At 34.2% G+C, this 15,107-nt stretch overlaps 1 protein-coding gene across 4 annotated transcripts in view; it reads right to left on the bottom strand.

The window, feature by feature from the left end:
• Positions 1 to 15,107, bottom strand: part of MMS22L (MMS22 like, DNA repair protein) — a 175,300-nt gene that overhangs the window by 14,384 nt on the left and 145,809 nt on the right. For all 4 annotated transcript variants that reach the window (XM_037842496.1, XM_037842497.1, XM_037842499.1 and 1 more), the window contains 5 exons: positions 13,003 to 13,153; positions 11,143 to 11,294; positions 10,162 to 10,304; positions 5,263 to 5,422; positions 2,095 to 2,264 (listed from right to left, as the gene is read on the bottom strand). In XM_037842496.1, coding sequence (XP_037698424.1) covers positions 2,095 to 2,264; positions 5,263 to 5,422; positions 10,162 to 10,304; positions 11,143 to 11,294; positions 13,003 to 13,153 — 776 coding nt within the window. The remainder of the gene's footprint in view (positions 1 to 2,094; positions 2,265 to 5,262; positions 5,423 to 10,161; positions 10,305 to 11,142; positions 11,295 to 13,002; positions 13,154 to 15,107) is intronic.

The raw sequence follows: 15,107 nt of genomic DNA, 5'->3' as shown, positions 1-15,107 counted from the left end.
GGTGAAAAGATTCAATAACAGTAATTTCTATACAGGTTTTTATACGTCAAGCAATGGACAACATGCATTACAGTCATTATTTCATTTAAATGTCTCAAAAAAACCACTGAGTTAGAATTTCTGAGGTTTAAAGAAGTTAGGAGCTTGATCAAGGTTACACAGAAGTCACAATATCTTGTTACATTTCTGCTAATTTAATTCTTTCCAATTGTATAGCAGTTAAAATACTTGCATATAGATTAAAATATTTAATACTTACCAGTGATTAAACCAATAGTCTGATAAATAGAGATGTTTTTCTGCCAATATTAATAAATATTGTACACTGCTAAGATAATCACCAACACAGCAACAAATGTTCTACAAGCTCATTTACCAACTTGGTACTTTGTGATCCAGAATAGGTTTTCACAGGGAAATAAAAGAAATGTTTGTTTCCAATTTAGCAATAAATGAATACTTAACCAATAAGAAATTTTGAAAGTTTATTTATAATGAAAAAATAGCAAACAGTTGTCAAAACATTAGTAATTAAATGAAAACTGAAACAACAACAGATTCCAAACTTTGTTTCTTATTTTGAATGCTTTTGCTTAAAGAAAAACACATTAAATCAGAGGAAGATGCAATAATAATGGATACTTTTTGAAAATTCTGGCAAGCTGGGTACACCTTGAAAAATTAAAGACATATTGTCAGGTCAATCCCACCAAATGTGTAATTCACCAGTTGTTTCCAATTTACCACTTATGATGTTTATAAGAATTCTTACTAAATAGATTGGCTTTAAAAGGGTCACAGAAAACAGGCACTCCAGACTCTCCTGCTGCCCACAACTTCTCTCCATTCATTCCCCACACTCCAGGATTGGCAAACCAGGCTGTACAGCTGCCTCCCCTATTTATCTTTCTGCTAGCAGACACTAAACTTTGTGCTAAATGTTGTTATGAATACAATGTTAAAGAGTCAACCACAATTTTCTGAGAAATCTTCAAAATCTGTTTAAAAAAATTCCATCTGTGAAACAGACTTCTTATTACCTAATCAAAATCCATTTTCCCCTTCCTCCTCAGCTTCCTTCACTCCACCCCAAGTTAAGAAGCACTTATCTGTAATGAATAATAAATGAAGTATACTTCTAGCCCAATGTGTCTCTTCCCCCGATTGGCATCAATATTTCCAACTGCGTAGGTATCTACAGCACCTCAAACTATAAGCCATTCAAAAACCAGTTCTTATCTTCACTCCCATGTCTCCAGAATATACCATTTCAGATAGTGGCACTACTATCTACATAAGCAGCCACTGTGGTATCTAACAAGTCTTCTATTTCCTTCAATCCTCCACACACTCATTTACAAAGTCTTTTAGATCAGAGCTCCTAAATGTTTTTGAAATCTGCTACGTGGGCTTTACTCCCAATGCCTTACATCAAAAGCTTCAGATGATATATGAGTTACTGCAGTCATGTACTCACTGCTCGCCAAGTCTCCAATCTACCCTCCACACCAAACACCTGGGATTATGCCACCAGGCTCATCTTTTTTAAAATGTGAATGTGATTATGTTACTCACACTTCTCTGTTCAAACTCCATCAATAGTCCTCAACTTAACATGCCACATAGAGCCCCCATTTACTGGCTTTTACTATATGAATTTCCAGCCACTCCAGAACAACTTGTTTGTTCCCAGTATGTCATATTTTCTTAAAGCTCATGCTTTTCCCTCTGACAGGAATATCTCCCCAGCTCCTACCCACTCTGCGCTTTTACTCCTAATAACCTCTACAGTGTCTTCTCTCACATCTCTTCACCCACAATCTGGTTGATAGATAGCTGAAACCCAAGAAAACACTCTATTATAAATGCCTGTGCTAGGCTGCCTCATCTCTTTCCTATAAGCTCTTGAGAGCAGAGACTTCATCTTTTTCATCTTTTTTTTTTTAGAGCCAAACACAAATGAATTTAAAGCTTGTTTAATCCATGTGCCATTTGCAATTTACAATGTTTGGTTTTTAAATCTGCATTTAGTAAACTATGTTTTAAGGCAAAAGTAAAAAACAAAAAATTCACTTTTAAGCAATCATACTGTACCTGAAGATACAAAGGAAGACTCTTCTGAATTGCAGTCAACATAGCTGCAGGCAGCTCTTTTTCTGGCTGTAACACTGTATGTGGCAGTAGCAAACAATCTATGATACGGAATAGTAGTTTTTGGGCTTTAGAGGTGGAAAATATCTGTGCCCATGATTTAACAAGAACTCCTAACAAAGAAAAGCAGAAAAAGCAGTTTAGGTTCCACTAAAAAATTTCTACTTAAAGCAAATAAGGCCAAGGTTAAGTAGACAGTAGGAAACATATAGTACTAGGAGTCAAAAGTCCTGTTATCACTAAACAGATATATTACTCTCAGAACTCTGTAAGATTATACACTATGCTTTTATGTATATACTACCTTTCTTGATACCCTTATTTCTCTATATATTTTATCTTACATATAGTTTGATGGGCTGTCTCAATAAAGTTTGTGCAACAAGTAGAGGTATAACTAAATTTAATTGATAAAATAGGAAAAATCAGATTAGCTGGACTCTGGAGCAATCACTTAGCCTCCTTGAACTTCAGTTTCTGCATTTCTCAAAAGACGGTAATAGCAATAAAAATGCGTTAGAATATTTTTATTTTCTTTATAATATTAAATTTAAACAAAGTGAGTTTAAATTTTGATTCTGAAAGAAGAGAAAAAGACTTCTTTACTACTTGAAATATACAATGGTTTCCTTGATGTTAGGAGTCTGTGAATTGCCATGTTTGATAATAGTAATGCTTAACAAAAGAGCACTCTTTGTTCCATAAAGTAATTAATAGCAGATATATAATTCCCATTAGGCACTGCTATTGAGGGCTTCCTTCCTAAAAAGCTCAATTAAAGGGAGATCATTTAGTAAACTACTATAAGCATTTGTCCAAACAGCCCAGTGGTATATCCATTGCATAAACTTTTATATTTTACTCTATTTTTAAGATGCAAAAAAGATAAGAAAATTCAGTCATTTGCATAAAACAAAAAGTTAAAAATGTAAGCTCTGAAGCAAAACAAAAACATGCTTATAGAGGATACTGATGTTAAAAAATAACAACCAATAATCACTTCTAAGAGCAACAAACAACAACATTAATCTTCTGCTGTAAAAGGAAATACAATAATCAAACATAAATAAACACAATGTTCACTTAGCAGTATTTTAAATATCACTGTCTTGCTCCTCATTTTTCCAGCAAGTAGAAAACTTGAGTACGACAGCAAGGTAAGAAGAACCCACATTCTAATACACATTAATATACTCGTAAGAGGAACTGCCATTATCACTGACATTTGAAATGATTCACATCACTCTCAGGTGTCACGCAGGTATTACTTACAAAGAGCAGGGACTTACCAATCAAAAATGTATCATCTACCCTTGTATTTCATCTGCTACAAAGTTAAAACTCTTTGCTAAAGACCTTAAGTTTTATGAGTTCATAGAAGGCAGAGGTGATATATTTGTCTACTGCCATATCAGACCCCTACTCTTTAAAGTTTTTGAAAACTTTGGGAAAGGTTTAAATACATACAGCAGTCTTGTAAAAAAAAGAAAAAGTCTTTTTTTCCTGGACTATAAACATATTATAAATTTAGTGATGAAAACTGGAAAATACAGAAAAAATTAACCCAAAGATAATCTCAATATCCAAAGATGACTATAAAAACTCTTGTGCATTTACTTCTTTTCTACTTTCATATATATTTACATTTTAAAAAATATTTAAAGTTAGAAAGTAACTTTGTTCATTTAGGTACTTTAAGGAAAACATTATGTGACCATTATAAAACTATAAAATTCCAGAAATATTTATTTAGCATTTGCCACCTCCTACATTGGAGCTCTTTAACCTGAGATGTTTTTGTTCAAAATTCAACAGGAATATGGGAATAAAAGTTCAAAAGGTATGGCCCCTACTCTGAATAAGTTTAAAATTTAGTAGAGGCATGTCAGGTATACAAATTATAATAAATGAAAAGCTATAGAAAATGTCATAAAAGACAGACAGATGAAGTATAATGAGGAAGACCAAGTCTTGGGAATGGGGGCTGGGCACTGAAAGATTGTGCACAGAATTTCATTTACAAAGACAAAAAGAGAAGGATGACTGAAAAGGGAAGGGTCACTGAAAAGAGAAGGATGCCCATAGGAAAGGCATTATGGAGAATGAGGAAAACAAAAATATGATTTAAAGAGAAGGAAAGTTGAGGAAATTACTGACAGATGAACCTTGTCTTCTTTGAAACTGAACTAAAGATAAGACCCCAAGATACCTTAATCTGGAGTATAATTTTATCAACAGAGCTTTAAGCCCTCCACCAGCAGTCTTGCAGTCTTGCAAGTGAACAGCAAGGATATCCAGTTAGGAACTGGCAAGGTAAATAAGGCACAAAGCTGCAGTGGCTACTCTTTCCCTCAAGCGGTTATGAAATCCCAACCCCAACACACTCTAAAAATGCCCCAACTCTCAAGTTTTCACCAGAGAAATATCAAAACAAAACAAAACCTTAAAAACTTAAATGCTGTATAAAACTTCTAAAGAAATCCTTCTCATCCCCCTTTATCCAGTTCTTATTTTTGTTTAGCAACATGGTTTTAATGAACAAAGATAGTCAAATTACTATTCTAAAGAAGGACAAACTGCTGTTAAAGAACAGGCACAGAAAAATATTTCTTTTTGATAGGAGAAAACACAGTATTGTAAGAAACAAGATTTGAAGCATAAATATCTTTAGTGCTGTAGAAAACCCTACCCTGACCTATTTCATATAGAGAAGAGCATAGAAATAGAAGGAAGTGATGGTTTTCTGATGTTTTTAGTTCTAACATTTAAAGTTATAAAAAAAAAATTTTGCAGGTATTCACACTGTTAATTTTTCATAATGAACTACTGATACCAAATTGGCATGGCCTACTTTCTGTATTGATCAAAATTAATTTTATTATTAACAAAAGCATAATCTAGCAAGAAAAATAAATTCACTGAAAGAGGGTGGCCTAAGGCAGTATGCATTTGAAAGCCAGCATGAATTATTTTAAGCTTAAATGCTGTCTTTCAGATTATTCTTACCGTTGTACGAATAGTAGTGATTTAACCAGTACATTCCTACTACCATGATACTATAAGCTTAACCTAAGGAAACACTACTAGCAACATAATGTCAGGAATACATACCCATCATCCTGTAAGTCAGTTGCAGCCCTGCACTGGAAATTTTTTTTCCTAAATAAGGCTTTATATATTTTAATACTTCACCAAGATATTCTAAGGACTTTGTGACCATGGCAGATTTATCAGAAAGTGTCTTCAGATCTCTGTAAGTTATACCAACAGCCTATAAATAAGAGAAAACATGATTTAGCTTCCTAAGCTTTATACAATACAGACTTTGAAAAATAAAGATAATTTCTTGTTTTTTTCCTTCTCTCTACACATACACACCCACACACCCACTCACACACATTCACCTTACATTTAAGCCTTCATCTTTAACTTCAAATAAAGTTTAAACTTCAACTTTCCATAAAGGATCACAACAATTAAAATACAGAGGAAAAGAATTAAATCTTTCCTTTTATAATTAAAACAAAGGTTAAAGAAAGAATCAAACTTCAAGTCACTAATAATTACTTACAGAAAAGTACCAGGAACAAGTGAAAAGAAACATGGAATTGATGTACAAGAAGCTTATAACCAAATCAGACCAAGACTCCCAAACAGATTGGCTCACCATATTTCTATTATATAGTTGGGAATGGAAACCCATTCAGGACACCAAAGTCCTATAAGAAAGACCTCTTAGTTTAGCTTTATAAGTTGTTTTTTTTTTACCCCCCAGAACTTTCATTATGAGCCATCAGATTCCAGCTTAGAAATGTGAGGTGATACAGTAAAAGAAGAACAAATTAGAAGAGGAAAGGAAATAAATGACTGATTAATTTGAAAAAAAAGTTGAGTTAAGCAAGAAGAGGTGAGAATCTCAAGGTAAAAGAGAAAACAAGAAAACTGGCTAGAGATGGATTAGAAGGTTTAAAGAGTGGTAAAGTTTTCAAACCATTTTGGAAGACATTCAGTGGATTTCAATGACCCAAAGACCATGAATGGCAGCAATTTACAGAGTTATGTGATTTTCTCGAGCTGTCAGCAGACAAAACAAAGGAGAGAGAGCAGTTAGCTGCGCTAATCCACGATTGAGGGTTTGTAGTGTGTCTAAAAGATGAAAGAGCTAAGACTGTGACAGTGTTGGTTAAGAGTTAAGTGAAGTGAAGCTCCCAAGGGGGTCTCATTAAGGTGGACAGGATAAGGACATGAGATGTACTTGGAGAAAAGGAAGTGGTAAGGTAATAATCAGGTCACTCAGAAAGCTGGAGAGACAGATGGTGGTAGTCCAAGAGCTTTCAGATGCTCAAGTGATGCATGATTCAGGGTTTAGTCATGGGAGTTGGTAGCTGAGATCACTGGAAGAGTTCTAGAGAAGCTCTGAAATGAAGATTTAAGATGTTATCTAACATGCTATTAAAATTGTCCAGGTTGATAATAAAATGTGAAATGGAGAAAAAGACAAGAAACAGGTGCCCGATGAACTTGAGTGAGTCACGAGGTGAGGGATTAGAACAAGAAGTGACAGTTGATAAATCCCCTTCTTTTATATTCAGCTCTCTGTCCTTGGTTCTCTACACTCCTTTCTCTAGATAAGCGAATCTCAAAAGCTTTTCGTTATTTGGGTTATGTCTATTGATATTTACCATAGTAGAAATTAAAAGTGAGAAAAATTTTAATTATCAATTCATTTAAAAATAACAATGAACATTACATGCTGTGTTTTATTTTTAATCAAAAAGTAACTATTTTCCAAGACAAAAAAAAATTATTGTGAAGAATGCCATATTTTTACATTTTTGCAGAACTCTTTAACATCTGGCTTAACAGCTAGATTCTCCTGTGTTCTGTACATAATCTCTTGACAAATTTTTGCAGATGAAGAAAATACAGCTTCACACATATATGAAGTTTGAAAAGGAAGTATTTTAATAGCTTTTCCAGATAATCATGCAAATTCCTCTTTGATACTACACGAAAATTTGACAAGTGGTATTTCTTAAAGATTACTTGCAATATGGAATCTGAAACTATGCCAATGAACGTTTCATACTCCTATATTAAAAGCCACTGGTCTATTTTATACTATGAATGGATTTTTTACCCATGCATGCTTTTGTAAAAGGCTTTGTTGGTTGTCTGCCATATCTTAAGTTCACTAAATTATGCGACTTCCCAATATTTACACATTTCATTATCAATATTTAAAAAATCATTTTTATTATTATCACTGATTTCATCAGAAAGTCTTAAAGTACTGGGAAACTCTCAAGCTCATGATGGCAGGTACAAGTTTTCCAAACTTCTAATTTCCTTGAAAGCTTGCATTATATTATTGGCAACAAATAACTGCCAGTTGTTTTCTTTGAAGTAATAGGCTCACTTCTTTCAGTTTTTAGAAAATGTTTCCAAGTTGTTCTTTCAAGATAAAAGCAGCCAATTTAGCTCACAACTCCAATAATGACACAAGAGCTTTCCTTTAAAACAAACCCTCTCAGTGCTTTAAATGTACTTTCCATTTTCTCCCACAGACCATTAAAAAAACATATTCAAGGGTCAAAATTTAATAAGATTTATAATTTTACTGCCCCATTAAGGATAAGTGAAACTGGCTTTTTAAAATTTTAAACTGTGATTGCACGGCAGTGTAAAATGTAATGACTACCGGTACAATGTTGAGCCATGGTCTTGATGTGTGCTAAGGCTTTTGCATCATTTGTGCAAATGTCAACATACTTTTGATCATGTAGGACACCCTGAAAAGATGTCAATAACCCCCAGGGATCTACAAACCACACTTGTGAGAACCACAGTTCCAGGTATTTCAGCTTTTCTCTTTATTTAGCTATTAACCTCTCTAAAGTGCTCGACTTATATTTCTCAGTGCCTTGATATCACTACCTATCAGTTCTGTGCAGAATAGAGTTAACATAGCAGGTCCAAGACTGCTATCCTTACAATGGCCTCCTTGTTTACAAGGTTAGTTCTTGACCGTGCCTGGGAACTTTGATTTGGGGAGGGTTCCCACCATTCCCTAATAAAGATGGCTCACTGTGCCTAAACTGTGCAAACAATATGGTTTATGCTGAACACCTGCTTTCCTTCTGGAAGTCTGGAATTTTGGTACAAGCTACACAGAGGGTGCCTGCATGACCAACCCCAATAAAAACCTTGGTTACTAGATCTCTAATGAGCTTCCCTGGTAGACAACATTTCATATGTGTTTTCTCAATTCACTGCTGGAAGAATTAAGCACATCCTGTGGAATTCCCTGGGAGAGGACTCTTGAAAGCATGTGTCCAGTTCTCTCCAGAATTTGCCCCATGCACCTTTCCACTCTGCTTCTTTGTATCCTTTCACTGTAATAAACCATAGCCACAAATGAGTCCTGTGAGTCCTCCTAGTGAATCACGAAATTGGGGAGTGGGGGAGATGGGGGAGAAATGTTGTTGGAGTCTAGAAACAATTCCAAACCACACAAGTTTAAAATCAAACTCCTCACCTACTTTTCTCCCACCCTAAATTATGATGTTCCTGTTTCTCCTTAAGGTATCTTCATTCTCCTAGTTAAATATAGTATTTATTGCATATCCATTCAGTAATCACATACCCACCCAATCATAAATTCCTTCTAAATCTCAGTAGTTTCTGACCAATAGCTCTCCTCCACCTTTATCTCTATTCTTAAGAAGTCGTTTAATCAAATCAATTGTACTTAAAATTTTAAAAAGCTTCTCCCTTTTCAAAGGAAAAAATCCAAACTTATAACAAGATGCTCTGAATTCTTAACCTACTAACTGGTCTTATCAACTAACTGGCACTTAGCATATACTGCCTTTGATTATTATTTCAACCTCTGTGTATGTCTTGTGCTCCCAAGACAAGTAAAAGTCTCTGAGGCCAAGGACTACTGCTTTTAGTTCTACAAACCCCTCAGAAAATCCTAACATAATACTGTCTAATATTTAGCAAACTACTATCATTTACGGAATGATAAAAGAGTAATAAATTGGATTAGATCAAATTAGGGTACCTTTGAAACTTATCAGTGGAGTGTGTGACTTGTACCTCCATTCTGGTCCAACATGTTTCCTAGTATACTATAGGCATTTAATTAATTATAGGTTGAGAGACAAATAACAACTAGATAAAGGACTCCACAGAAATGTGTATTTTATATCTACATATAATACTACAAATATTTTTAGCATTTACATGACATCTCTAATTGTTGTATGATTTTTCTTTGAATGGAAACCAACAGGAAAAAAATAGCATTAATGGAAAGAGCTTACTGGTTGTATTATTTTCATTGTAGTTAATACCAACCACTCTGTGGAAAAATAAACCAACCTTCACAGTGAATAACTTACAAAAGACAACCGAAACACATTAACAACTTCAATTAGACTGTTGAAGAGTATCACATAAGATAGAGTCCTATAAAATTAATAATTAAAAAATGAGATTTTGCATTTATTATAGAAACAAAACAAAACAAATGGACTGAATTTTAAAGCCCTATGCAAACTATCATATGAAGTTGCTGACGCTCATGCTGAATATACTAAAATTTAACTATATCACTGTGTGCTACAGGGTGGTAACATTACTAAGTTGGACCTATTCCAACCCCTATACAAGGAAATTTAGTTCCCAAGTATTTGAAGAACCTCATTATCCAGCAATACCAACAAGATATTCCTACAGTTTAGGTCAACATTATAGTAATGCTCTTATGTAGCATTTTTAGTTTTATTATTTTTCATTTAAATGTAATTCTGTTGTTCCTAAGAGTGAATTATACTATACTTTAGATTCATATTTTTTCTTCTCCAGAACTTTATAAGGCAACTAGTCACATGATTCAATTTAAAATTATTCATTTTATAGAAAAAATTTCAAGACCACTTTAAGTTTTTTGAAATATAATTTTAACTGATCTGGACAATCATGCCAATAAATGAAAAATACCTCAAAGAATCGAACAAGTGCTTTTTTAGGGTCTTCTAAGATGGTTAAATATTCAACTTGAGCCTTTGAGAAAATATTCTTTACTTCTGGGAGTTTAAATAACAACCTTGTCAGTTCAGCCAACTGTTCCATGTACTCTTTTTCTGTTAAAATAAAATAAAACTAAATTAAAATCTAAAATAGATGGATGATAGAGCAAGGATGTAACATCCTTCATTTATGAAATCCTTTCTTTACAATTCAAATTGTCACAAAATTCAAAGACTTTGAATTAAGTTTCTCTCACTAAGCAAATGTTTTATTTAAAAAAAAAGAAAAACAAAAAATCACCTACTTGTGAAGATCCTAGCCAAAAAAGTTATTCATGTAAAGCCAACTGATGCAAGAAGTTAGCAAATTTGGAGCATTTTTTCAGTCCAGCCTTTGTGTGATTTACAAAATAGTCATAAATGATCACTTTAGGAAAATGCATGTTCTATAGACAACTAGAATCATGTGGGAAATTTTTTTAAAATTACCAGTATTACTCAGGGAATAAGAGTAAAGCAGAAGAAAAGCAAATATTTAATAAAAAATGAGAAAGAATTATTCACAACTGATTATTTCTCTTTTTAGGGTGTTCAGAATTTGATATCTGGTTATTTACTTCAGAATTCCACTTTTTGTGTATGATCAGTTTTTACAGGAGAAAAAATAGCTTGTCACCTGAAGAGCAAGTGTTTGTTCTTCGCTCCCAAGGAAACAGGTTATCTTTATAGAAGGAAAATTGTGTTACATATAGTAGCGGGAAAGCATCAAGAAAAAGATGAAGATTACAAAGAAAAATAAATTTCTGCTTATAGTCATAATTATAAACACAATTTATATATATTCTATCAATTTACATAACAAAACAGGAGATTTTAAACACATTTATCTATCTAGAAGGCAAATAGCTTCATACACATTCAAAGAAAACACCAACTTGGAATACTCACTTACCAATAGACTGTTCAGGATTGCTATCAATGAACAAATCATCAGGCACAGAGAGGTGTTTTATGTACATTTGCAAAACACAACGGATCCATGATCTTACAGTTAAGGCTTGAAAAGACACACAGCCTGAATGAGAAAGTGCTTCACATAATGTGCTGAAAAAAATAAGTTGATGGTTGTTTAAAACAAACATGACAATACCACATCCTGGGTATAGAGATTAAGAAGTAAAGGAAAACATTCCAATATTCCCTGCTCCACGGTCTCAGTTGTTTTTCCGATATACATAAAAAGATATCTTAGGTAAAAATTCTCGTTTTCATTTTCAGTGTTCTAAGTTTTAAGATTCTCTTTCCATTGGTGGTATATGTGCAGGCTTATGCCAAGGGACAGATAAGGAACAATGTGGGAAAAAGAAGGGGCTTGTAACTAGCTAGATGAGATAATAATGAAGAAAGGGACACGTAGGATAAACAGCAACTTAGAGTAAGTAAACAGAGAAGAGGCTATGAACATATAAGTGAGAAGAAAGTAAAAGTCAAAATATATTTCTGTGTGATAATCTTGACCAATACCATTATCATCCCCTCTGTTTCTTGCTCCTCCAATCCTCTTCCCACAGTTAGTCATTATTAAAGATATCTCATACAGAATTCCAATAAACATCTGCCAGAAATGAAAAAAATTCTTTCTACAAAGTCTAAGACCAGGCTAAATCTCTGATTCTAATCCATGTTATAAGTAGAAGTGGGAAAGATAGAGAAGGTTTCAACCTAACTATAAAGTATTATGCAAAGACAAAAAAATTTAAATACATGTAAATCATAACTCTAAAAGTACTTTTCAAATACTTTTAATATAAGTTGACATAAAAGAGTATATGACACAGAAGAATTCACACTGGCCATTTTTACCTATATAACCTTACCAAAGCCATTTTATGCCTCCACATTTCAGTTTCTTCAACTGTTACTATTATTATTTCAGAAACTAAAATTAGTTCAAATAATTTGAACAAAAGTAATAAATAATAAATGTTCCTTCTCCTTATAGAATACTCAAACTAGAAGGAATCATAAAAGCCATCCAATGGAAGGTGAACTCCCTTACTTTATAACTGAAAGCCCAATGAGAAATCATGCACTTAATGACTCTTCCTAATGAACTTTGTAACAAGGAAAGTTACCTCACCAACTGTATTTCTCATCATTTTCACTGACAGGTAACTCAGACAAGAACTACATTGGCCTTTTAGATTTATATATTTATTTTTTAAACCCTCTTCTGGATGTTCTTATTTAAATCTTCCTGATCACTCTAACCTATTTGTATTTTAACTTCTACTTATTGTATATTTTTTCTACTGAGGCTCCTCAGATCTCTTTTGCAGTGTGGCAGAATACACATAGATAAAGAAATCAATGTTCAGGTTGGTGGAAATGCCTTGTTCATGCCATGTTCTTAAAACAACAAGTTAAGAGTGAAATCTTTGAAACTCTAGCTGTAATAAAGAAACAGTTATTACTAAATCCAAAACTACAATAATATACCAGTGTCTTACAGATTCAGAAACATTAGTTGTACAATTTCTTTCACAATGGTGGTATGTATAGAAAGGTCATTTCAGGATGAGAAGGCAGTCCTACATAAACAGTTTTGAAAAAGGGCTTAACCAATATTATTTTTTAAAAAGTGTCTGCTTATTGTCAAGACTATTGCCTCTGAAAGCGAAAAACCATCAAACTGAGACTATTCATAATAAAGATCAGTTTTTTTTTCCCTAGTTTGTTAAAATTCTTACTTTCCCAGGGTACTGATTTATCATGGGCTTGCATCAATCCAATGCCTGGAAAAATTACTTACCTATTTTGTAGGAAATGACTTAAGTATCTTGCTACAACCTGAGGCCAGATGATATCATCCCAACCAAAAAGCTGAATCAAAGATATAAGTGGCTGAGGTTGAAGGTCTGATGGAGCTGTGCTGGGCATGACCATTGCCAACAGAGTGAAATCTAGATTTAAAATGAAACTTATGGTTAGACATTTTTTAAAAACTCTCTCTCTAATCCAAATTATATCAAGAGTGATTTAAAAAAAAAAATCAGTACCAAATAATGAACATCACATTTAGAAATGTAGAACAAACAAATCTCTAAAACTAAAATGAATTCATCTTGTCGAAAAATTTCTGCAGCATCACCTAGATCTCAAGAAAAGGTCTAGAATAATCTCTCTTAGCATTATCATTACAGATGTAAAATGGCTCCCTCAAATCCCAAATTCTAAACATGATGTTTCTACTAATGTGCCTTCCTCATTCAAAAGACCCAGGCCCCAAATGTATATGTATGTGGGTATCACCTACTCTTCTCTAATCAAGAGTAATTTACTCACCACCTGCCACAGATTAATAGTTCATGCTCACTTTAGACCCTGGACATGTTCTTCTATTAAACAATTATCTCATACAAGAAATCAAGATGCTCCACTTCCTCCAGAACCCCTAAGTGTTAGAAACTAGAATTCCTAGATAACCATGTTAAACAAATATACTTTATTTTGCAAATTCCTGGGAATCCATCAACTTATTTTTATATTATGTATGTTGATAAACTGCTTATAAGCACTGTCTCTGATGTATCTCTTTCAAATGGTGGCTGTTTGCTCTCCCATTCCCCTTATACAACTTGACATACAGATAGGGTAAGTCTCCACCTGATTAGCCTACACTGCTGCTTCTAGACATTCTCCTCTCTAGAACCCCTGGCTTTGACTCTCATGTCATCAGACTACACAAGCCACTAACTCTCCTTGTGGCATTTACCTCGTTTCCTGGTTGACCCCTCCTCATTTCTTGAAGATTGCAGCTCACTATCACTTTCTTCAACAACACTCCTATCATAACCCTTGATGATTTTTCTTCCAATATCCTGCTCTTTCAGTTCCCTGAACTCCTCTCCCAATGGATTCATCTTCCACTCTACTTTAGCCACTCACTCCATGGTGATACCCAGAGACCCTGGTGTTATCAACAAGCCCTCCATAACTCCAACTGCCAGTATCTTTCCAACTCTCATCCTCTAGGGCCTCAACTCTAACATTCTTTGACTCTACCAGGACCTATTATCTGTCCCTTACTCCCTTGGAGCCCCTCCTTCCTTCCTCAGGCAGCTTAGATCACCCTGTCCGTTATAATTTGTATATAGCTTCAATTCACTTGGCTCTTTCTTGATTCATTATACTTGAAAGAAAAAAAATGCCATTGGTTTAATTCCAACTGTTTAGTCTTCTTTTCACCTGCACTTTCAGAGCTGTAAGTGGCTAGAAAGCAATCATGCAAACTGATCTCACTTTAACTTCATGACCACAAACTTCAAGTGGGCCCTTAAAGCTGTCCAGCTTCCAACTACATACCCTAGTCCTTTCAGTGCTTTTTCCTCCTGAAAGACTTTTGCATACCTTCTCTCTTCTCTCCTTCAGCAGCCAGCACATTCTCCCCTAGCCTCCCTTTCAGTTAATGACATTATTTACCACTGTCAGAGAAACGGGAAACAACCAGAAGAGAACTGCCACAAACTCCCACCATATCTACCCAGCTGCCTCCATCTGTGCCCAATTACTCTGCCTTCTTTTGTGTCACTATAGATGAACTGAGGTGGACTGCTCTATGGGATCCCATCCTCTCTTGGGTAATAAAACAAGTTCTCTCTCTCCAGCATCATAAAAATTTCCCTTACCTCTGGATCATTCTCAACCACATTATAAATATGCTGAAATTGTTGCTATGTTATTAACACACACACACACACATACACACACACACACACCCCTCCTCTTTGACCCCACCTCCCCTTGTAGCTAACGTCCCCATTTTCTACTTCTCTTATACAAAAGAATTCTTTTAAAAATTTATCTATATTCATAGTCTGTTATTCTTCTCACATTTTCTCTTAAATCCTCTTGAAT

Source organism: Choloepus didactylus, chromosome 7 (assembly GCF_015220235.1).
Source record: "Choloepus didactylus isolate mChoDid1 chromosome 7, mChoDid1.pri, whole genome shotgun sequence".
NCBI classification, from domain to species: Eukaryota; Metazoa; Chordata; class Mammalia; order Pilosa; family Megalonychidae; genus Choloepus; species Choloepus didactylus.
The sequence above is the reverse complement of the archived record's forward strand: the minus strand, read 5'-3'. Positions and strand labels throughout refer to the sequence as shown.